Genomic DNA, 23,163 nt, shown 5'->3' with positions numbered 1-23,163 from the left:
TAGTCAGTTCTCAGTAAATGTTTGTATATTTTATGAAGGATGGAATTTATACTACAACTAACTGTGGGTGGAAGGTTTCCATTTTTATAAAGGGAACTTTAGGTAAAAAGGGAGCCAGTGAACTCTTTCCAACATAGGTATTCTAATTAGTGAAAAAATATTGGGATTCTCTAACTTGTGATTTGCTTTTCTTGACTATGTTTGTTCCTGGCTTTTAGGCCTTTGCCCTTTCTATTCTCTTTATCTGGAATGCTCTTTTTCTCTCTTCTTGTATGGCAGGTTCATTGTTGCCATTCAGTCTTAGCTTACTGTTACCTACAGAGGCCTTCCTGCACCACCTATCAAATTACCCTAGTTACTTATTTTTCTTATCCTACTTTAATGATCTGCATAGCACTGATGCTTTTCTTTGCTTTTTTCCAATCAAAGTGTTTTTGATATGTAATACTATATTATTTTCAGGTATACAACATGGCGATTTAACATATAAATTTTTAAGTGATCACCAAGCTTAATCTCGCTACTGTCTGTTACCATACAAAATTATTACATATTATTAACTATATTCCCTGTGCTGTACATTGTATCACCATGTCTTATTTATTTTATAGCTGGGAGTTTGTACTTTTAATCTCCTTCCTCTATTTTGCCCACCCCTCAACCTCCCTCCCCTCTGGCAACCACCACATTGTTCTTGGTATCCATGAGTCATTCTATTCTGTTTTGTTTTTTAGATTCCACAGATAAGTGAAATCCTATGGTATATATCTTTGTCTGACTTTTTTCACTTAGCATGATACCATCTAGGTCCATCTATGTTGTTGTAAATGACAAGATTTCATTCTTTTTTATGGCTGAGTAATGTTCAATTGTATGCATATACCACATCTTTTTCTATTCATCTATCAGTGGCCACTTGGGTTGGTTCCATATTTGGCTGTAAATAATGCTGCAGTGAACATGGGTGTGCGTATATCTTTGTATTAGCGTTTTTGAGGTTTTCTTTTTAGATAAATTCCCAGAAATGGAATTACTGGATCATATGGTAGTTTTAATTTTTTTTTTTTTTTTAAGATTTTATTTATTTATTCGACAGGATAGAGACAGCCAGCGAGAGACGGAACACAAGCAGGGGGGAGTGGGAGAGGAAGAAGCAGGCTCATAGCAGAGGAGCCTGATGTGGGGCTCGATCCCATAACGCCGGCATCACGCCCTGAGCCGAAGGCAGACGCTTAACCACTGTGCCACCCAGGCGCCCCGGTAGTTTTAATTTTTTGAAGAAACTTCATACCGTTTTCCATGGTGGCTGTAACTTTTTGCATTCCCACCGAAAGTTCATGAGGGTTCTTTTTTCTCTACATCCCTGCCAACGCTTGTTTTTTCTTGTCTTTTTTGATAGAAGCCGTTCTGACCTGCATGAGGTGATAGGGCATTGTGGTTTTGATTTGCATTTCCCTGATTAGTGAGCATCTTTTTAAGTCTATTAGCCATTTGTATGCCTTCTTTGGAGAAATGTCTCTTCATGTTCTCTCCCCATTTAAAAAATTTTTTTTATATTGAGTTGTAGGAGTTCTTTATATAGATGTTAACCCCCTGTTACTTATATCATTTGCAAATATCTCCTCCCATTCAGTAGGTTGCCTTTTTGTTTTATGGATGGTTTTCTTCACTGTGTAAAAGCTTTTTAGTTTGATAGAGTGCTTTTTGTTTTTGTTGCCCTCATCTGACAGAGTCAGGAAAATACTGCTTAGACCAATGTCCAAGACCTAACTGCGTGTTTTCTTTGAGTAGTTTTGTGGTTTCTAGTCTTATATTTAAGTCTTTAATCTATTTTGAATTTATTTTTGTATATTGTATAAGAAAGTGGTCCAGTTTCATCCTTCCATGTAGCTGTCCTGTTTTCCCAGCACCATTTATTGATAAGACTGTCTTTTCCTCATTGCATGTTCTTGCCTCATTTGTTGAAGATTAATTGACTGTATAAGCATGGGTTTATTTCTGGACTCTATTCCAATCCTTTGATCTATGTTTCTGTTTTGTGTCATTACCATACGGTTTCGATTACTATCATTTTGTTGTATAGCTTGAAATCTGGGAGTGTGATACTTCCAGCTTTGTTCTTCTCTCCCAAGATTGCTTTGGTTAATCGGGGCCTTTTGTGGGTCTGTACAAATTTTAGGATTATTTGTTCTAGCTCTATGAAAAATACCATTGGTATTTGGTAGAGATTGTATTGAATCTGTAGATTGCTTTTTGTAGTATGAACATTTTAATAATTCTTCCAGTCTATAAGCATAGTATATCTTTCCATTTATTTGTGCCGTCTTAAGTTTCTTTCATCAGTGTCTTACAGTTTTCAGAGTACAGGTCTTTCACCTCCTTGATAAATTTATTCCTAGGTGTTATATTCTATTTGATGCAATTGTGAATGGTATTGTTTTCTTAATTTCTTTTTGATAGTTTGTTATTAGGGTATTAGAAACACAACAGATTTCTGTATACTGATTTTGTATCCTGCAACTTCACTGAATTCACTTATTCTAATGGTTTTGGTAGATTCTTTAGGGGTTTTTTTATATATAGTTATGTCATCAGCAAATAGTGACAGTTTTACTTCTTTTCAAATTTGGATGCCTTTTATTTATTTTTCTTGTCTGATTGCTGTGGCCAGGACTTCCAAAACTATGTTGAATAAAAGTGGCAAGAATGGGCATCCTTGTCTTGTTCCTGACCTTAGAGGAAGAGCTTTCAGCTTTTCACCATAGAGTATGATGTTAGCTGTGGGTTTGTCATGTATGGCCTTTATTATGTTGAGATATGTTTCCTCCGTACCCACTTTGTTGAGAGTTTTTATCATAAATGGATGTTGAATTTTATCAAATACTTTTTCTGCATGTATTGAGATGATATAATTTTTATCCTTTATTTTGATAATATGGTGTTGATTGATTTTGTAGATATTGAACCATCCTTGTATCCTAAGAATAAATCCCAATTGATCATGGTATATGATCTTTTTATGTATTGTTGAATTCAGTTTGTGCTGATGTGTTTTTTTCTTATTTAATTTTTTGTTTTTCTATTCCCTCCTTCCATTTTGCCACACTTTCAATGAGAATGTAAGCCTCATGACAGCAGGGACTTTCTCATCACTGCTATATCTCCACTGTTTAGAACTGTGTCGGACTGACAGACAGTTTATCTTTGAATTGAGAAAGTATCTAGTATCATTATTTGTAAAAAATTTTTTGAGCACTTTATACACTTTATACAGTGTTAAATTTGTGGAATCCTCTTTTTCTTTTTAAATTATACACTTTCATTTCTTAGGACTGATAATTCTATCAAAAATCACTGGAATTCTACCATGAGAAGAAAAGTGGAACAGGAGGGCTACTTACAAGATGGAATAAAATCAGAACGATCCTCATCTAAACTTCAACACAAACCTTGTGCGACTATGGACCATTTGCAAACCCAGAATCAGTTTTACATACCTGTTCAGGCACATATTTTTAATACCTTTATTATTTAAAAGATTTCTTTAGTTGTTATACGGGAGGATGTTTGGTTTCTTAATACGACAGATACAACATATATTAAGGGGAATAGACATTTAAATTTCCAAACTGAAAAAAAAATTGCCATAACTAGCTGTTAAACCATTAGTGGAAGTTTATCTCTACTTATTTTGATTGATAAATATTTTGGAAACAAACTCATTAAAATGTTTCCTTTTATATGTAATTTTTATATTATCTAGTTAAGAAACTTAGTATGTACGTTTCCTAATGCTATCATTCTTTGAATCTTCATTTATGATTCAAAGCTTATGGTCATCTGTGCTTTAACATCCATTGTAGTTTCCTTTTAAAAATATTTTGTGTAATTGTAGTAGTGCTTATCTCTAAGAGGTAAGTGTGTATAAAATGGTTTTAAGAAGAAAATAGTCAAAATCCGTTCATCATTTTGGGAGGTGTGGTAGATAATTAATTGGTTCTTTGATGGCACTCAACTTGGTTCTTTGATGGCACTCAACTTTGCTTTTCTCCATAGTAACCAACTAAGTGATGTTAGTCTTTGTTTAGACAGGTTCATTAGAGATTCCCCAAGCTCATGATAGGGCAAGCTCTATTTTCCTTACAGTGCATTTTCTTCTCTGCAAGAAATTAGTTTAGGAGTTTTCATAAGGTTTGTTTTATATTTTTCTGTCTGCCTGTCTGTCATACCATTTTTCATGTTGAGCAGTTCTTGGTTCCTGTCACATAAAATGTAAAGATTAAGTCAGGACTTAATAACAGTGTCTACCAAAAGATAAAATTTGTCTGGGTGTTAAAAATCTGTGGTAAGTATGCACAGATTTGATTTGAATTTACCTCATTAAATAAACATTATTTTTTGGACATAATTTTAAAAGAACCATTTTAAAAAAGTAATGACCTCTTAATTTACAAATAGGAAAACATGTGAAGACGGTATAGTTTTCTGCTGATACGCAAATACCTTAAGGTTTTTATTGTCTGTTTCTTTACATTTTTCTTTAGAGTCCTAGATTTCAGCAGCATAAACTGAAACATTCTTCTGTCTTAGAAAGGTTATCATTTAAATTTATTTTTTTAACTCATAGAAACATAGTTTTAAAAATTATTTGGGGTCAAGGGAGTATTTAATAGTCTCAATCAAAATATATTGGAAAATAAGGATATTTCTTGTACTTTAAGAATTGTTTATTATACTTTTAATAATACTTGAAAGATTTATGCATTCATAATTCAACTCACTTAAACTACTAAAAAAATCATTCTAATTTTGACTTGAAAGAAAAAAATGAATTGAAGTACTGTCACAGATTTAAATGCAAAATTTGAGAAAGATAAGGTTCTAATTCATTGAAAGTTTAGTGATAACATACAAATCAAGTATTGTGAAAGTTAAGTTCTATGTTAGTAGTTATGTATGGTGATTCTGCATCAGATAGTGATTTAGGTAGGCCATCATGGAAAATAAACAATTTCTTATTTATATTTATTATATTTTTAGGTTTTTAAAAATATCTTCTCATGTGTCTTTCCACCATTGCACACTAAAGTTGCAATTCTTATTACAGATGCTTTAAAAAAGAAAATAATTCTTACTCTGTTGTCAGAGTATTAAAAAGCACATGAGTGATTCTGACTTTCTCTAAGACAAATAATAGAAGAAGCCTCTGTTTTCATATCTTTTTACACAGAGATTGGCATGGGGTGGTGGTAGGAGCAGGAGGTATGAATTTTGAAAAACTTGCTTTAGTCTCTGTCTTTGTGAGTGCTTCATATGGACCAACCCCTTCGTCTGAAAGATAAGAACACAATTACTTTGTCTTCTCCCAGAGATAGAGCAGTCCTTCTAACAGCAGATTAAAAAAATAATTTGGTGGATATTGTAGATACTAGACTGATTGGCTGAAAAGTATTTGCTAAGTAATTCTTGTATTTCATCCAGGAGAAGATAGGTCTTTCCTATGAGTTACTTTTCATTAGTAGATTCTAAGAACAAGATGTAGTTATTAGAAACTATTATATAAATGAATTTTCAAAGTTAACAGAGATACTTTATGAGTTTTTAATGCTGATATTTTGTCAAGAGTTTTTATGCTTTGCCTCAGATTTTAAAAATTTATATAGTGCTATATGTATGATACTAATATTTTAATTACTTTTTAGATCCCGGGCTATCAGTATGTATCACCTGAAGGCAATTGTGTAGAACATGTTCAGACTTCTTCTGCATTTATTCAGGTAACTTTTTATTTATAGGAAAACAAAGGAAACATATATTTGAAAGTCACTTTCAAACATATATTTGAAAGTCACTTTCAAACATATATTTGAAAGTCACTTTCAAACATATATTTGAAAGTCTAATAGTTGTATTTCCTCATTCATAAAACTAGGACAAAAACACTACTATCTGTTTCATTTACTCTGAGTATTATAACACTAAAGGAGAAAGGTTATAAATGGGTTTGAGAAATATAATCTGTACAAATGTAAGGTGGTTGACAACACCAGTAGGGTGGTCCTTTCATTTCTCCAACTTAAAGAATTCAGGTTGTGAATGGACATATTTTTCTTAAATTGGATAGTATGTGCATACATATGATTTAGTAAAACAGACTCCAGACATAAATTTCTAAATTAATATAGATGATACAGTGTAAGTTTTTTAATGCATTTGTTTGTTTATTTTTTTTAGTTTTTTTTAATGCATTTGAATTTCCTAATTCTAGGGGCATCTGGCTGGCTCAGTCGATAGAGCATGTGACTTGATCTCTGGGTCATGAGTTTGAGCCCCACGTTGGGGGTAGAGCTTACTTCAAAAAATAAAATAATAAAACAAATTTCCCAAATCTTTTCTGTTAAATTGAAAATATTTAGACACCGGAGAGATTGATATTGAGCATTTGGAATTTAGTTGTATTAAGCTTTATTGGAGAAAATAGATTTTATGTTGCATAGAAGATAAAAATTAGAACACTACTATGTATAATAAAACAATTGTTTAAGTAGTGTGTCTTTCTCTTTTATTTAACTTACTTTAGCCACCCTTCATTGATGAAGATCCTGATAAGGAAAAAAAAATAAAGGAACTTGAGTTGCTTCTTATGTCAGCTGAGAATGAAGTTAGAAGAAAGCGAATTTCATCGGTGAGAAATAAGCTTAAGTGTTTAGATTTTATTAGAATCCTTTATGTGCTTTTATAGTTTTCATTAGCATTGACTTTCATATACTAATACATGGAAAATATATTCAGGATGACTTCAGATTTTAATGTGGCCTAAAAATGTATTTTCTAATTTGCAATGTTCAGGTTGCCTGATTTTGATATACAACTCTTTGAATATATTTTACAATGTTCTGTATTAAGATGCATCTTGAGTTGTAAATGTCAAGCAGACTTAAGGTATGATCTTCAATATATATGTATTTGTGAAAATGATGTGTGGTTTAGATTAGGCTTTGCTTTTATTATGATTTTTGGCTCTGCTTTTATTTTAGGCATTCCTTGTAATGAGGGCTTTAATAGAAAAAAGTTTGAAAAATAAAGAATTTAATAGATGTGTAGTGATTTATGTGTTTCAAAATTACTTTTATTCTGTCCTTGAGCATTTTTTCCTATTTATTATGAATACAAATTTGGTAAATCGGAAAAAAATAATAACTTAAAAAATATAGGGAAAGGGAACATTTAAATTTTATGTTCTTTGAAGAAATTTTTATATGAATATTGGGTTTGGTTGCCACATGTAAAAACTACTGTCTGGAATTTGGTCGATGGGAACAATTAGGAGTATTAAATTATGATAAATGGTATTCATTCTGGCTAAGTTAGATGGGCTATGTTAAGTGGATTAAAAGAAGAAAAGCTTATACTTAAATGGCAATTTTAAGTTTAATATCCTGAGATTTTTTTGCATTTAGGAAAGGGTTATTCTTGGTTTGTGGCTTAATGAGGGGACTGTCCATTTAGGGCGATTGGGAATGTACAAAATTACTTAATAGAATAATGTGAGTTCTTGAAATAGTGTTATGAGGCAACTGGTGATGTCTTTATACCATTTAAAACAGTGTTAATAAAAACAACATTTGTTAACTGTAACAGACAAGATGCATGCCATAGGAAGCATAGTTTTTGTTTTGAAACTGCAAAAACCATGGACAAATAGGAAAACCTGAAGGGCATTTATTTTAAAATTAGTTTTGGTTTTATTAAGAAATAAATAGTCACAGAGAGTCCACATTTCTAGATAATTATATCATGTTTAAACCATTTTTGATTTTTTTGATAGTGTCTATCATTTTTAATTTAAAAGGAAGCTATAACTAGCTTCTAAAAGAAATGGCATTTTGCATGAAAATGAAGAAAGCTATTAATTTTTTTTTAGAACTTATTAATCTAAAATCCACTCTCGTAAAGATCTGGTTGGAGATTCTAGATTCTAGGGGGAAGTTGCTACACCCAGTGGAGTAGAGTCCATACACGTATAAAATATTTATTCTTAAAAATTATTTCATAATAATTATTGTCATTTGACTGAGTATCCATTATGTTTGACCATTACAGATGTGTTTTATGTATTCTTAATAATCCTTATATTAACCCTGAAGTAGGTGGTTTGTTGTTAGAAATTTATATTCAGGTGAGTCTGAATGCAGCCCTGCGGCTTTTCCTCTGGGCCGAGTCACCTTTTTGAATCTTTTTCCCACCTCCAAATTTAATTGAAATGCATATGGTTTGGAACCTATCTCCAGAAAGTGATTGTAACCTCAGAAGCTGGCTATGCTAATAAAATAAAAGTGCTTTAATTTCTTTTATTTTGGAGGAACTTTAAAATAGGTGGAACTTATTTTACAACAATGTTGGAAATTTTTTTCAGCTTACTTGAAACTTAACATTTTTGTTATTGTGACTCTCTAGCACATTTTTTTTAAATAATAGGTACCATTTATTGAGTACTTCCTATAAACAGTACAATGTGCTTTCTAAAATATGGTAGCTACTAGCCCCATTTAATTTTAAGTGAAATTTAAAAATTCAGTTCCTCAGTTATGCTAATCACATTTTGGTTGCTCATATGGCTAGTGGCTCTCATAGTGAGCAGTATCAGATGTAAGAACATTTTCATCACCTCTGAGAGTTCTGTTGGACAGAGCTATATACTTTACATATTTTCCCCAAGTTTTATTGAGATAGGACATACAGCACTGTATGTTTAAGGTGTACAGCATAATGAATTGACTTACATATATTGTGAAATGATTACCACAATAAGTTTAGTTAACATCTGTCATCTAATATAGGTACAAAACAGAAAAAGAAAAGAAAAAGGGAAAAAAATACTTTTTTTCTTGTAATGAGAACTCAGGATCCACTCTTAACAACTTCTGAATTACATTTTGTTTGTTAACCATGACTCTTCAAGGTCTCCTTTCTTGCTTTTTATTATGAGATACTAGGAAGCTAAGCTCAAAAGATAAGTAAATTGCCCACTGTACCTCTTCAGAGAGATAAAAATGACAGTCCCTAACTTCAAAGGATTTACTCTGCAATGAGGACACAGATAAGAAATAGGAAGTAGTGTGATAAAATAAGTCACCAAGTTTTATGGGGGCATATAAGAGAGGTGTCTGAGGTTTAGGTGGTCAGACAAGCGTTCCTAGAAGAAATCCTGTTTGAGCTCAGTCTTGAAAGGCAATGATTATATTCTCTCAAAGTGGATGAACCAGGACATTATTGTAAGTGGAACAGGTAAAAGTGGATGATCAGATGGAGCACTTTCCAATATTTGAAGTGTATCTTAAATGAAGAGTAAAAGTTTTCCCTGGTCTGTGTTGGAGAGCATTCTAGCTAAAGGGAGCAGTAGTATGTGCAAAGGCACTCTAGGGTAAAAGACTAACTTGTGTGGGAATTGCAACAACTATAGTTGGGTATTTGGTATTCCCTGGAAGGAGGACTTACGAGCGAAAGTGTTGGGAGGTGAAGAGTAAAAGGTAGAAAGAGACCAGATTCTGGGAGCTTGAACTTTACGTTGTATACATGTGCTAGATTTATCTCACCATGACTTTATAAATTTCCAAAAAAAAAATTTAGTTAGAAAAAAGAAATAGAGACAAGAGGTTTAATGAAAAAAATGTTTACATCCATTTTGAGGAAAGACAATATATTTGCTACTATATTTTTTAGCTGAAATGTTGTGAAGTATGTTATCCTACAAAAAACTCTTACTTAAAATCCAGATTTATGCCTAGGTTGAGAATGACAAATAATACGTTTCTTTTGTACTTTTAGCAACCTGGAAGCTTTTCTAGCTGGTCTGGTAGTTTCCTCATGGATGATAGCATGTCTAATACTCTAAATAGCCTCGAGGAGCACACTAGTGAGTTTTACAGTATGGATGAAAATCAGACTCTGTCTGCTCAGCAGAATTCACCCACAAAGTTCCTGGCCGTAGAGGCAAATGCTGTGCTGTCCTCTCTACAGACCATCCCAGAATTTGCAGAGACTCTAGAACTTATTGAATCTGTAAGTTTGAAATTGTGAGATTATCAAAAGCTCAATTTTAGTTACATGGTTTCATGTTCAGAAGCTTAGTTTAAGGAACACTGACCAGTTTTATTTTATGCATTCCTTTGTATGTCATGCTTAATTTTATTCTTATTTTTTGCAGTGGCTTTTGGGAAAAATAAACAAAAAACTTGTATCTATATCTATCTCAGTATGTTCTTTGTCTGAAATTTTTAAGAAATAAAATTTAACAATTTGTTTTTTATTATACAAGTTGTACAAGTATATTAGAAAGAGTTGGAAACTAGACGAAACTGTAAAGAGGAAAAATCCACCAGAGGCCAGAGTTAATAATTTGAAGTATTTTCTTTCAGGCTGTTCTATACATATATACGTGCATATATTTTTAAACTGAATGATACTCTTATGTATTATGTTTGTGGATTTTTTTCTACATTATATCATGAGTATGTTTTTGTTCTTAGCTGTTTTTTAAAACTTCAATTTTAATGACTTCATATACTGTATCATATGAATGTAACAAAATTTATTTACACAGTGACTATTATTGAACATTTAGGCGGTATCCAGTTTTTCAGTATTACAAATGACAGAATATATTTTGTAAACCCTTGTGTAAAATTATGATTATTTCCTTAGGTTAGATTGAGTTTCTGGATCAAAGTGTATGACCATTTTGAAGATGTTCCACACACATTATCAAATTATGTAGAATTTGATAGTATTTTTCTAATGTGGAATAGAGCGTGAAGTTTTATGAAGAATTGTATTCTTTGATAATAACTTAAAATAATTTGTCCTTTTTACTTAAAATACTTTGACAGTAAGCTTCAGCTACTGAATTAGATAAAATATTATTTCAGAATGTTCCAAATTGGAGTTGTAGTAAAACTGTAATCTGTTCCTCTCAAATGGTCTTTCTTAAAAAAAAAAAGAAAGAAAGAAAAAAAGAAAAAGATGAACAAGAAAAGCCTATTTCTCCTAAGAAAAATGAGTAAATTTGTGAAAGTCATCTTTGTGTGTTCGATATCACATTTAACTAGTTTAAAGCATTAGCTTTAGTTAAGGATTTATTTTATTGCAGGATCCTGTAGCATGGAGTGATGTTACCAGTTTTGATCTTTCTGATGCTGCTGCTTCTCCTGTCAAGTCCACCCCAGTCAAACTAATGAGAATTCAACACAATGAAGGAGCCATGGAATGTCAATTTAATGTCAGCCTTGTACTTGAAGGGAAAAAAAACAGTTGTAATGGTACAGACAGTGAGGCTGTTCCTGTAACATCCCCAAATGTGGCCAAGTTTAGCACTCCACCAACCATACTCAGAAAGAAGAGAAGAATGCGAGTGGGTCAGTCTCCCAGCAGCGAACATAGCGATGGCTCTTTCAATGATGGCGGTAATACAGCACTAAAACACACACCGGTGAAAACACTACCATTTTCTCCTTCACAGGTAGGAGGATTGTTTTGTTTGTTTCCAAATGTTGGTGAGCTCAATTACATTAGATCCTTAATATCCTTACTATTGTTTGTTGCTTTGATAACACATAAAAATGAATAAAGTATTTAAATGTATACGTGAGAGTGCTAAGCTCTGGTCGATCAGAAGCTATCTCATGATGTGTAGTAGTTGCGTTATAGTATCTTAAAATATTTAGAGCTAAACGGGATGTTTAGGTGAGTAGTTCTACATCTTTATAGGACTCATCAGGAAATAGACCCATAAAGGTAAAATGGTTTGCCCACAGTTATCTAATGGCAGAGTTGAGACTGAGATCCAGTTTCCTGATTAACCATTCAAAAGATACTATGTTTATATCCACAGACAACTGCTCACTGTAAGAATTTCATGTGTCTGAAGGTTTTCTAAGGATGTCAGGAATAGATACCCACTTTCTTATGGAGTTATATCCCGGGGCAGCAGATATTTACAAGAGATACAGGACAAACTGTATCTGTTATTTTATGATACTGTCTTTCTTAATGAATACTGTGTTCCAGGCTGTATGCTAAACACTGTTCTTACAGCATCTCAGTTAATCGTCTTCCAAAAAACCTTAGGAATTAGGTGGAACAAATTCAGAAGTTAAGCAATTTGTCCACAGTCAGTTAGTAAGAGAATGGAGCTGATGTTTGCTGAAAGTGTCTTGGTAGAGGTTAAAAAGTTTCATGAAAGAAGAAATTTAATGGTCAAATAAACTTGGAAGATGCTGGGATATTATTGGAGTCGTATTTTGATGCTGGGAAGTTAGGAGAATCTGACAGTATATAAGCACTGTGTTCTCTGGAAATTACTCCCCCTGTGCTTCAGGGGGTGCCATTTACACTACAGTTTGAGTAGTTGCGTTTTCCAGTACCACCCCAGCTCTCAGAGTTGCAGAACATCCTGAGGAAGGTGAAACTGGGTTGGGCACACTAGCAACTTTCTATTTTTGGAGTTTTGAACACTAGCAATTTTTGTCGAAATATAAATCCTAAGGTGGAAAGTGGCTGAGAAGGTTGAGGCATGATAATAAAGACCTTGTATCCCATAGTAAAGAGCTTGAATTTTATCCTATAATTGATGGGCACCCCTGCAGGGTTTTGAGAGGGTTTGACTACTAATCTTAGGGTTAAGTGTATGGCAGATATTAGGAGTTGGGAGTGATAGAGCTAGAATTCATTCCAGTTATAAGTAGCCTTAAAGTAATTTCCACTTCTTCCTATCACTTCTATTCTGTTGGCTACAAAAACCAATCAGTATTTCATGACTATATGTAAGTTAAGATTCAGTGAGTAAATTGTGTTGTTTGGAAAATGGATTCTTGATACCAATGCTGGCTGCTCCAAGGTTCTGAGCTGTATTCTAGGTAGGCAAATTTTTTAGACAGCTGTATTATCAGCAAAGCATTATTATTATTTTCAGAATTCAAAGAATTCTCATAGAAAAGGGTATCTAAGATTGTGTATTAATAAAATAATAAAACTTTTTTTCCAGTTACAGTGTTGTATGAAACTGTTAAACTTAACATAGCAGCTATTAATGGTTTCCATAGATTTCTATTTGATAATATACTGTTATAAAATTGTTTTACTGTGTTTTGTAACTTTCAGATATTTGTTAAACAACTATTTCTTCAATGCCTGTTACATGCTAAACACTTAAAAGAGCTGGGGAGGCAATGATGAACAACATTAAAATTCCTGCCCTCATGGAGCTTAATTTTCATGGAATGAAGTGTAAATGAAATATTGATAATTCTTTTCTAAAAGGAATGGAGAAATATTTTACATTTGAAAATATCTTTGAAAATCCTATCCATTTAATATTTGTGTAAGGATTTTAACATTCTAGAAATTGTCTTTAAATGCTCTTTTTTAGTTTTTCAACACATGCCCTGGAAATGAACAAATTAATATAGAAAATCCTTCATTTACATCAACCCCTATTTGTGGGCAGAAAGTTCTCATTACAACTCCTCTTCACAAGGAAACAACCCCCAAAGATCAAAAGGAAAATGTAGGGTAAGTAGGTATTAAATAATTGTGTGAGAGAAAGTGGAAAGCACAATTTTAAAAATAGATTAATGGGGTGCTTGACTGGCTCAGTCAGTGGAACATGAGACTTTTGATCTCGGGGTTGTCACTAAGAGACCCACGTTGGGCATAGAGCTTACTTTAAAAAATAATAATAAAAATGATCTTGTTTTAAAAAAAATAGCTTTTTGTCCATTTACTCTAATCCCTATTCATAGAGGACTTAGAATTGAAAAAAAAAAAAATCATAACCTCATGTTTCATTCCTACTGACTAAAAACCAGCTAAGTGTAATGGAAAACTTTGATATGAAGCAAAATAACATTTTCAGTGCTTTTTTCTACATTTGTCTTTTTCTATTTTAAGATGATTAATTGGATAAGAATTAGTTTAGGCAGGCATACTTTAAAATAGTCGTGGAATGTTTAACACATGTGTAAGCAAGAAAAATTTAATGTATGCTTTTATCATGGGTTTGCCTTCCTTAACTTATGAATTAGATTTTGACTATAATACAAATATCTAAATGATTGGTTAGGTTTAGAACACCTACTATTAGAAGATCTATATTGGGTACCACACCAAGAACTCCTACACCTTTTAAGAATGCGCTTGCTGCTCAGGAGAAAAAATACGGACCTCTTAAAATAGTGGTATGTATACTCTCTATTTTTAAGAAATATCCTAATTTTAATAAAAAAGTTTTTTGATTTTTATCTTTGATTTTTTATATTTTGAAAAGATGTTCACTGAAATTGATAAAATTTTATTTCTTGATTTATAAATTTGAATTTGTTATGTGAATCCTTTTCCTTACTTGTAAATAAACCTTTTCTTGGGTTGTTTTGAATTCATACTTTTTTTATATTATGTCATGTAGAGAAAGCAGATAAAGCATCAGTTGAACCCTTTTCTTAATATTAAAATCCACCTTTTAGTAGTTTCTGTGGCAGATACCTGCATTAGAATAAAGTAATTTTAATATTTTGATACACATAATCGGTCATAAGTATTATTAGAAAAGTGCTTATCAGGATACCTTTTTAAGGTTCAGTTTACTCTTCTATTCAATGGAGATTGTAAAACACATCCCAGAGGGTTATTTCTGGAGATAAAAACAATAGTAGAAATAAAGGGGTTGGTGCTAAGTTTCAAGTAGTGTGTTCTTAGTTGCTGCTATGATTAATCGTGGTAGCAATAGTAGTTCATAAATGGAGGTGGGGAGTGTTACCTGTGCTTTCAGATATACAGTCAACTTTGAAATATGTTAGATGAACTATGGGCATTCTAATGCTAGGCAGATACAGATTTCTGACAAGTTAGGTTCATTAGAAATAATATATTTTTAAAATATTGGTCACTTCTAGGGGAGTTTAGTTATGTTCCATTTTTAGTCATATTTTGAGTAGATCCATTAATTCTAGTTTACTTGATTTAATCAGTTTTCTACTAAAAGGAATGTCACACCCTTAGATCTTCTCTTTTTCCTCTTTTTAAAATATTGGTTTAGAGGTTACATAGTAGGATTGATGAAATTTTTTTGTCCTCTAGCTCCTTAGACTGCTGTGAACAATTATATTCTATTTAGCTGTCTGGACTTTTATTTGTGCATAGACACATAACAAAAGTGAGATCATACTTTATGTACTATCTTGTAACCTTTTTAAAAATTTAATGTGTATATATGTATCTCATAATTTTTAATATTTGTGTAATATTCCATTGAATGGAATTAACTGATTAGATTAATCTGTTTCAATGTTTTACTATTCATTTTAAAATGCATCATTAATTCAACAAGTATTGATTGAGTGTCTCATAGATGCCAGGCACTGGGCTAGGCTTTGGGGATGAACCTGTCAGGTATGTTGTCTGCCTTCATAGGAGTGTGTAGCCTAATTGGAAGTTAGACAAATAAACAATGATTTGAAGGCATTTGAGAATTCTACAGTGCCGCAGGGTCACTTGTTCAGCATATAAATTGAATAAAAATTGTTACCTTAATAATAGTGCTTGAGAAATTAGGTTTTTTTGTTGTTTTGTTTTTTAACTTGACAGAGAGGGAGACAGCCAGCGAGAGAGGGAACACAAGCAGGGGGAGTGGGAGAGGAAGAGGCAGGCTCCCAGCAGAGGAGCCTGATGTGGGGCTCGGTCCCAGAACACCGGGATCACGCCCTGAGCCGAAGGCAGACGCTTAACAACTGAGCCACCCAGGCGCCCTGAGAAATTAGGTTTTAAGTGACCTGAAGTCCCTGTCAGTTTGTTCTCATTTGGGAAGAATTTATCCATTGCCAAAACAGATCATTTTCTTTTTTTTTTTTTTTTTAAAGATTTTATTTATTTATGTGACAGACAGCCAGCGAGAGAGGGAACACAGCAGGGGAGTGGGAGAGGAAGAAGCAGGCTCCCAGCGGAGGAGCCCGATGTGGGACTCGATCCCGGAACGCTGGGATCACGTCCTGAGCCGAAGGCAGACGCTTAACGACTGCGCTACCCAGGCGCCCCAAAACAGATAATTTTCAACAGCAATTTAAGATGAAAAGAACATAATGATTTAGTAATTACAATTTCTAAAATATCCATATGCTCATATAATTTCAAAAATATCCATATGCTCATACATTTGTTTGCAGCAAGCTGACTTTTCGTTCCTTCTGTTCCTTCTCTAGTTATTATTTACTGAGTACCTACTATATGCTAATCATTTAGTTTTCTAATGTGTCCTACTATGAGTCACATGCACTTCTTAGAGGCAGTTCTGGAATTTTAATCTGGTATACCTTAAGTATCTGTTGCTTTCTTAATAAACATTGATTCTTCTAATATTTGCTGAAAATCACTCAAAAGACTAAAAACTCTGGAAGTCCTTTAAATATAAATCTAAATTTTGGTAGTACCAAACTGAAAAGTATTAAATATAGTAGTTCTTTGTCACATTAGGACAATTAAGAGAATAATTCTTGGTAGTGAATGAATTCATCTGTGTCTTAGGCACTTCTCTAGGACATTTGTATTCTCATGAGGGAAAAACAAATCATAGATATTTTAAAAAAGAGTACCTAATCTATGTTCTTTGTGAAATATAATCCTTAAAACAAAAGCTCTTGGAGCATTACACAGAAATACTGACATAATTCCTGCATGTCTCAGGCTGTAGATGAGAGCACTTTTAAAATTCTATTTCCATTCTTAAAGTTTTTCTAAGTGCTGTGAAATCTCATTTATATATGAATGTTATTCTCCCTAGTTTTGTTGACTGGGAATATAAGCTGTGGTCATTCTGTGCTGTCAGTTAGTTCTTTATTTAGTGGTGCTTTGATTACTTTTTTTTTTTTTTTTAAAGCAGATCTTGGTTATGGTAGGTGGTGTTTGATATAATTAAAAACATTTTTCCTGGGGGTGCCTGGATAGCTGAGTCATTTGGGCATCCAACTCTTGATTTCAGCTCAGGTCATAATTTCAGGATCATGAGATTGAACCCCAAGTGGGGTCTGCACTGGGCATGAAGCCTGCTTAAGGTTCTCTCTCCCACTCCCTATGCTCCCTATGCTCTTTCTAAAACAAACAGACCATTTTTTTCTGACTTACATGGTAGGCTTTAGCTATTTGATAGGAAGCTAGGTAAATAATATTTTGAGATTATTTCACTATTCAGCCCACACTCAAGTTTCTTTCCAATACACATATAGACACATACACACACCACTTCTCGAACACTGTCTCAGCTCTAAGTTTGAGGCTTGTTGTACAGAGATAATACACAAAGATGAAAAAGATGTGCTCACTGCTCTTAAGTAGTTCGCACATTTAGTGGCAAGAGAAACGTGTTAACCAATAATTACATACTATATAATAACTACAATAAAAGTAGAATAAGGAGAACTAGTGTAGTACCAATTTGTTCTGTATTTCTTATTTTTCCAATTTTATATAAAAATATTTGGGAAATAATCTGTTATCTGTATAATTCTGAGGCTCCTGATTGAAGTGGGAGCTACAGTAGGTTCCCCAGAAGGAGGAAGCCTAGTGGGAAGCCTAGAATGAACAAAGTGCCACACTTCATTCAGTGCTTGCAATGTGCAGTATTATTTTTGCCATAAAACTGATTAGTTAATTCATTCAACTTAGGTATCTATAGGAACTGGGAGAAAATTATGCCAATAATGAAAAAAGTGTAAAAGATGGGTTTCTATATATGGGGGAGAAAGGGAATTGCTATAAAAGACTCTTCAGTAACCCTTTTAAAAACAATTTAGTCACAGCCACTTGCCTTCTTGGAAGAAGATATTCGGGAAGTTTTAAAAGAAGAAACTGGAACAGATATATTCCTCAAAGAGGAAGATGAACCTGCTTACAAAAGCTGCAAACAGGAGGTAATCTTTTAGTAGTATTGTTAATAAAAGTCTTCATTTTAAAAATAAAAGTGACTTTACCCTGATGTTTCTATTGTAAATTATTCATTCTAGCATACAGCTTCTGTAAAGAAAGTCAGAAAATCACTAGTCCTAGATAATTGGGAAAAAGAAGAGCCAGGTACTCAACTATTGACTGAAGACATTTCAGACATGCAGGTTTGTAAAGAATTTTGTTATTATTGTTGTTAAGATGGTTGCTTTAAGTCCTGGTTCTTGTTTCTGACTCATTGTGTGGTTAGTTCATTAGAGATTCATAGAGAGTTTCCTTTAGTATTTATTTTGCTTACTTCAGAAAGAAACTATTAACAGTAGAGAATATTTTATTTTCTTCCTTGCTTTTTATATTTGTTTTGTTTTGAGAGGAGTTTGCTCTCTTATGTATGATGTCAAAAAATGGTAGTTCTCAAAACTTTAAATTTCAATATTAATCTTTGGTTAATTTCTGAAATATTTAATTTTACTACATTACTAGAAATTTCGTTGGAGCCAAAAGCTTTCTTGGAGGGAAATGAACAGGGCTTCCACCACCACTTACTCAGTAGTCCCTCTATTTGTCTCCATTTTTGAATTAGTTATTTTCCTCTTTCTTTTTTCTCTCTTAGTCAGAAAATATATTTACAACATCTTTATTAATGATACCATTATTGGAAATACATGACAATAGGTGCAACTTGACTCCTGAAAAACAAGATATAAATTCAACCAACAAAACATATACACTTAATAAAAAGAAACCAAACCCTAACACTCCTAAAGTTGTCACATTGGAAAAGAACCTTCAGGTATGAATTTATAAGTTTCTTTTAGTGATTTTTGTTGTTGTTTACTCAGTTATCACTTTGGACTTACTGATCACAAATTATACCTTTTCTTTTTAGATTCAAAACTGACTATAACAGTAACTAAACAACATTCACCATTATTTTGTCACTCAAACTAAATTTGGGTTTTTGAGAGACTCATTCATCAGGGCACATATAAATTAAACAATTGAAGTTGTAGCCAGAGTCTCTTCTGGCAATTTCTTAAGCACGATTTCATTTTTTAAACGAAAGATATCTAAGTCTCCTTCTGGTATCTCTTCTATAACAAATATGTGTAGCCCTAATTGCTGTCTTGAAAGGGTAAGTGGTTGGAAGCAGTTTCAGCTTGATTTTGTTGGTATAATTGTTTCCAGTGAACTTTTTGGCTCAGAAGTTTTAAAACAAAATTCTTTTTTCTGTTGCTATGCAGCCACTATGTCCCTGTAAATGAAGGCTGGAAAATTTTTTACTATGTTATCTTAAGAATTCAACCCAGCTAGTTTGAGAGTTCATTGAGGAAGAAGTTTTCTTCTTTATACCACAGCGACTGCAGCACTAGCATTCCTGACATTTAAGCAGTCCTTGAAAACATCTTTGGCAGTCAGATATGGCCACCTCATCTCTGTCCTTAGCTGCTGCCCTTCAAAGAGCCATGTAGCACATTCTCTTAATCCGCTTTAAATGGTTTGATTTCCCAGTGTTTAACACAGAACTTTTCAGGAAAAATATATTACATAGCAGGTCATACCTATAATGTAGTAATCTTTATAATAAGGGAAGAAAACCAATGAAGCAAACACAAGCTTGACCTTGTGTTATGAATATATTTCCTAATTTGCAAAACATAAAGCATTCTTGGCTCATTTTTTGACATTACATCCTCTCTTTAAATTTTTTGCAAAATTTTGAAGCAATAAAGACTGACATTTCTTTCTGTGTTAAGACTGATTTGAATGGGGGGGGTTCTGGGTAGAAAACTTTTAAACTTCACAGGTCTATACACAATATAGATAGTTAAAAAAGATGAACCTTAAAAAGTAAATTAATTAATTAAAATTAAAAATTAAAAAAAGATGGACTTAAAAAAATTGACCATAAATATTTCAGTATGTATTTTTAAAACATTGTTTAATAAAAAGAATCTCAATGCCATTATCAAGACATGTTTACAGTGATTATCATTAAATATCCAATCGGTTGAAATAATTGACTTTTAAAAGTGTAGTTAATTGTAAAGTGAAATGGATAGTTATTTTAGTAATCTTCACATCACTATTAATATTTCCTTCATAGTCAAATTGTGAATGGGAAACAGTGGTTTATGGGAAGACGGAAGACCAACTTATCATGACTGAACAAGCAAGAAGATATTTGAGCACTTACACAGCTACCAGCAGCACTTCAAGAGCTCTCATACTGTAATTGTTATTAAAATTGATGAAATGCCCCACTCTTACTGTAATCTATACTAAATTAGGTTGCAATGAAATTTTTGTCAATTAATTGTTTTTAAAGTTTTAATACAGCCCTAAGACGGTTTGCATCTTTTTTCATATTGGGCAGGCAGGAAGGCCAGCCATTTAAGTAAGGGGTCGGTAATTTCATAGTTAATTTTTTAAGAGATGAGATTTTTAAAAATTGTTTTTAAAGAACAAGAGGGGAAAACCGTATTAGAATGTTATGGATATCCTAAAAGTAAATTCTCACTTATTTTCTTCAGAAGATATATGTTGCTACTCTCTTGATGCTGCAGTTTTGTTACAGATAGGTTTATGAGTATGTATTATTTCTGTAATTAGTCTATGTATGGGAAGCACACATGGTTTTATGAAGTACTTTTGCCTACGTGCTGATTTACTTAGGCTACCATTTACAAAGAAATACAGTGGAAAGAAATTGAAAAGAAGGAGAGAAAGTTGCACTACTAATTTTTGGTATTTTTCAAAAACAATAAAATTAACTACAGTGTTAAATGTATTTATTTGAGCATAGTACTAAAAACAAAAAGCATTGAAAAAGGTTTTTTTCCTTATTAGTAAAGAGTCAGTATTTTCTTCATAAATCTCAGAAGAGCTGAGAGTTTTGTTGAATGTATTGTACAGTATGTAGGAGGAGCAGGAAGACTTTGTAAATTGGAAAGAAGTCTTTTTATAATTTATTTTCATTTTTAAAGCTTAAATGTAGATATTTATACCTATACAGGGTGTCTAGAAGCCAGTGTTGTTTCCTGTTATTTACAGCTAACATGAAGAACAATTTCGATGTTTAAGTATGAAATATGAAACAGTAGTAAGTTATAGCTGCAAAGAATACAGTATCTATACTGTGTGTCACATCTACCTAAATATTGCACTATGCCCTTTAAATCATGTTGGTTATAAAGTAGTTCTAAAAATGTACTAAATAATAATTTAATATTTTCTTTTTAAATTATATGGGGGGTCATATAAATTAATCTGGTGATTTGTATATGTGTTTGGAATTTTTGCATTTTGTTTAAACAAATAATATGGTACTTTGGTCCCTAAAAACAGTCTGCACTTAGAAGTTTATTGTATTTACTCAGTGTTTCAGAAGTAGAGAACATTATCTTTTATTTATAAAAATATTCTGTCCTTTTATAAATGTTTTGTGTTTCTCTACAGGTTACAACAGTTGCTTCAGTTGCCTGTTTTAGGTGTTTGCACTTATTTTATTTCTTTTTGAAAGAATGTCTTTATTTGCTTTTGTGTAGAGATTTTATGTACTTTTTTTTGAGACATATAATGGTGTGCTGTCAACTTAAACACTGACAGGCAAATAGAATTGTACACTGTAGTTGTAATTATTTATAATTGACACACTCTCTCCCTCTCCACTCCTGAAGTATGCTGCTATAGAAAATAGCAGAATCGGCTTGCTGCTATGAGAGAAGGAAAGAGCCACCACCACTTGCACTGTGTGAAAAGGTAAAAAGCAAATGATGGCAAGTTCTCAAGTTAACTTAATGGAATCAACCATTACCAGGCAAATCCTTGCAAATGCCAAAATACTATGCCTTAAAACAAAGACAGCTTAAGATTTTCTGATGTTTTTATGTTACTAGAAATGGTAATACTAAGTATTTTAATGCCTAGCTCTTGAACAGTAGACCTAAAAGGGTTTTAAGCTATTTAAATCCACTTGCTCATTTTTGCATATGATATGTAGTGAGAAGTGAAGAAAATGTATGGTACCAAGATTATGCCTTGTTGATAACAAATAGATGAACCAATTTGAATCTTCTTAGAGTGTTTGTTAAGTCTGTTGATTGCTTCGTAATTAGTGAACTTCTCACAGAAATATCACTTTATAAAACCAATGATTGTAGCAAAATCATACTGGATCATTTCAATTTCAGTTACTTTGAACTAATAGCACATAATGGTTTTTGTTTGTTTGTTTGTTTTAATGTAGCCCATAGCCCTTAGCTGGTTTTGATGTACATAGTTTCCAGTCACCAAAGTATATCTTGGAAGAGCTATATTTTTTTAAAGCATAATTTTTCTTGAGCATTAAATTATCCCAAGTGTAATATATTGCAGATAAGCCTTCGCTTATTGGACATAGTACATATTTGGGTTGGTATTGGTTGAATCCTTTAGTTAACTGCTTTGTTGCTTTTTGCAAGAAGATTTTTAATCTTAAACATGTCAGGCATCTTAAGTCACCTTTATACTGTTGTGTTCAGTTGAATTTCTTTCAGTATATTATAAAAATGCCAGACATACATGTAGCAGCCATACTTGCATGGAAACTGACTACACATATATAATACTGCATTTTGTTGTAAGGTTTTCACATTAATACAGCCATTACCCTGACTAAATTGAGTTTTTTGATGTATGGGAAAACTTTCCATTGTAAGAGAATCTTGCATACAATTTTGACTCTTAACATCCATAATAAAGCATCTGTGTACAAGCTGACTTGGCATTCCTCATTTCACTTTGGTTTTGTGTTTTATGGTATTGATTGAACCCTTAAGGACTTAACCCAACATTCTGTTCTTAGACTTTTTTTTCTCCTTTAGTACTACCTATACAGGTGATTTATCTGTTAACACAACTTGACCCCTTATCAAGAAGTGGAAATATTGGGGCGCCTGGGTGGCACAGCGGTTAAGCGTCTGCCTTCGGCTCAGGGCGTGATCCTGGCGTTATGGGATCGAGCCCCACATCGGACTCCTCTGCTATGAGCCTGCTTCTTCCTCTCCCACTCCTCCTGCTTGTGTTCCCTCTCTCGCTGGCTTCTCTATCTCTGTCAAATAAATAAATAAAATCTTAAAAAAAAAAAAGTGGAAATATTTACACAGTCTCTTTCAGAGCCATATTTTCAACTGCTTT

The 23,163-nt window shown here is 32.8% G+C and overlaps 1 protein-coding gene across 2 annotated transcripts in view; it reads left to right on the top strand.

Annotated features, from left to right (window-relative positions):
* MYBL1 (MYB proto-oncogene like 1) overlaps positions 1-22,746 on the top strand; it is a 38,223-nt gene extending 15,477 nt beyond the window's left edge. The window contains exons 6-16 of one of the 2 annotated variants that reach the window (XM_026516401.4): positions 3,331-3,505; positions 5,703-5,777; positions 6,581-6,685; positions 9,829-10,062; positions 11,150-11,518; positions 13,427-13,569; positions 14,120-14,234; positions 17,838-17,954; positions 18,048-18,152; positions 18,599-18,778; positions 20,093-22,746. In XM_026516401.4, the coding sequence (XP_026372186.1) occupies positions 3,331-3,505; positions 5,703-5,777; positions 6,581-6,685; positions 9,829-10,062; positions 11,150-11,518; positions 13,427-13,569; positions 14,120-14,234; positions 17,838-17,954; positions 18,048-18,152; positions 18,599-18,778; positions 20,093-20,221 (1,747 nt within the window). In that variant the 3' untranslated portion in view covers positions 20,222-22,746. The remainder of the gene's footprint in view (positions 1-3,330; positions 3,506-5,702; positions 5,778-6,580; positions 6,686-9,828; positions 10,063-11,149; positions 11,519-13,426; positions 13,570-14,119; positions 14,235-17,837; positions 17,955-18,047; positions 18,153-18,598; positions 18,779-20,092) is intronic. The other variant, XM_026516402.4, reaches the window with a different exon arrangement.
* The last annotated feature ends 417 nt before the right edge of the window (positions 22,747-23,163 follow it).

The sequence above is a fragment of the Ursus arctos genome, unplaced genomic scaffold (assembly GCF_023065955.2).
Source record: "Ursus arctos isolate Adak ecotype North America unplaced genomic scaffold, UrsArc2.0 scaffold_6, whole genome shotgun sequence".
NCBI classification, from domain to species: domain Eukaryota; kingdom Metazoa; phylum Chordata; class Mammalia; order Carnivora; family Ursidae; genus Ursus; species Ursus arctos.
The sequence above is the reverse complement of the archived record's forward strand: the minus strand, read 5'-3'. Positions and strand labels throughout refer to the sequence as shown.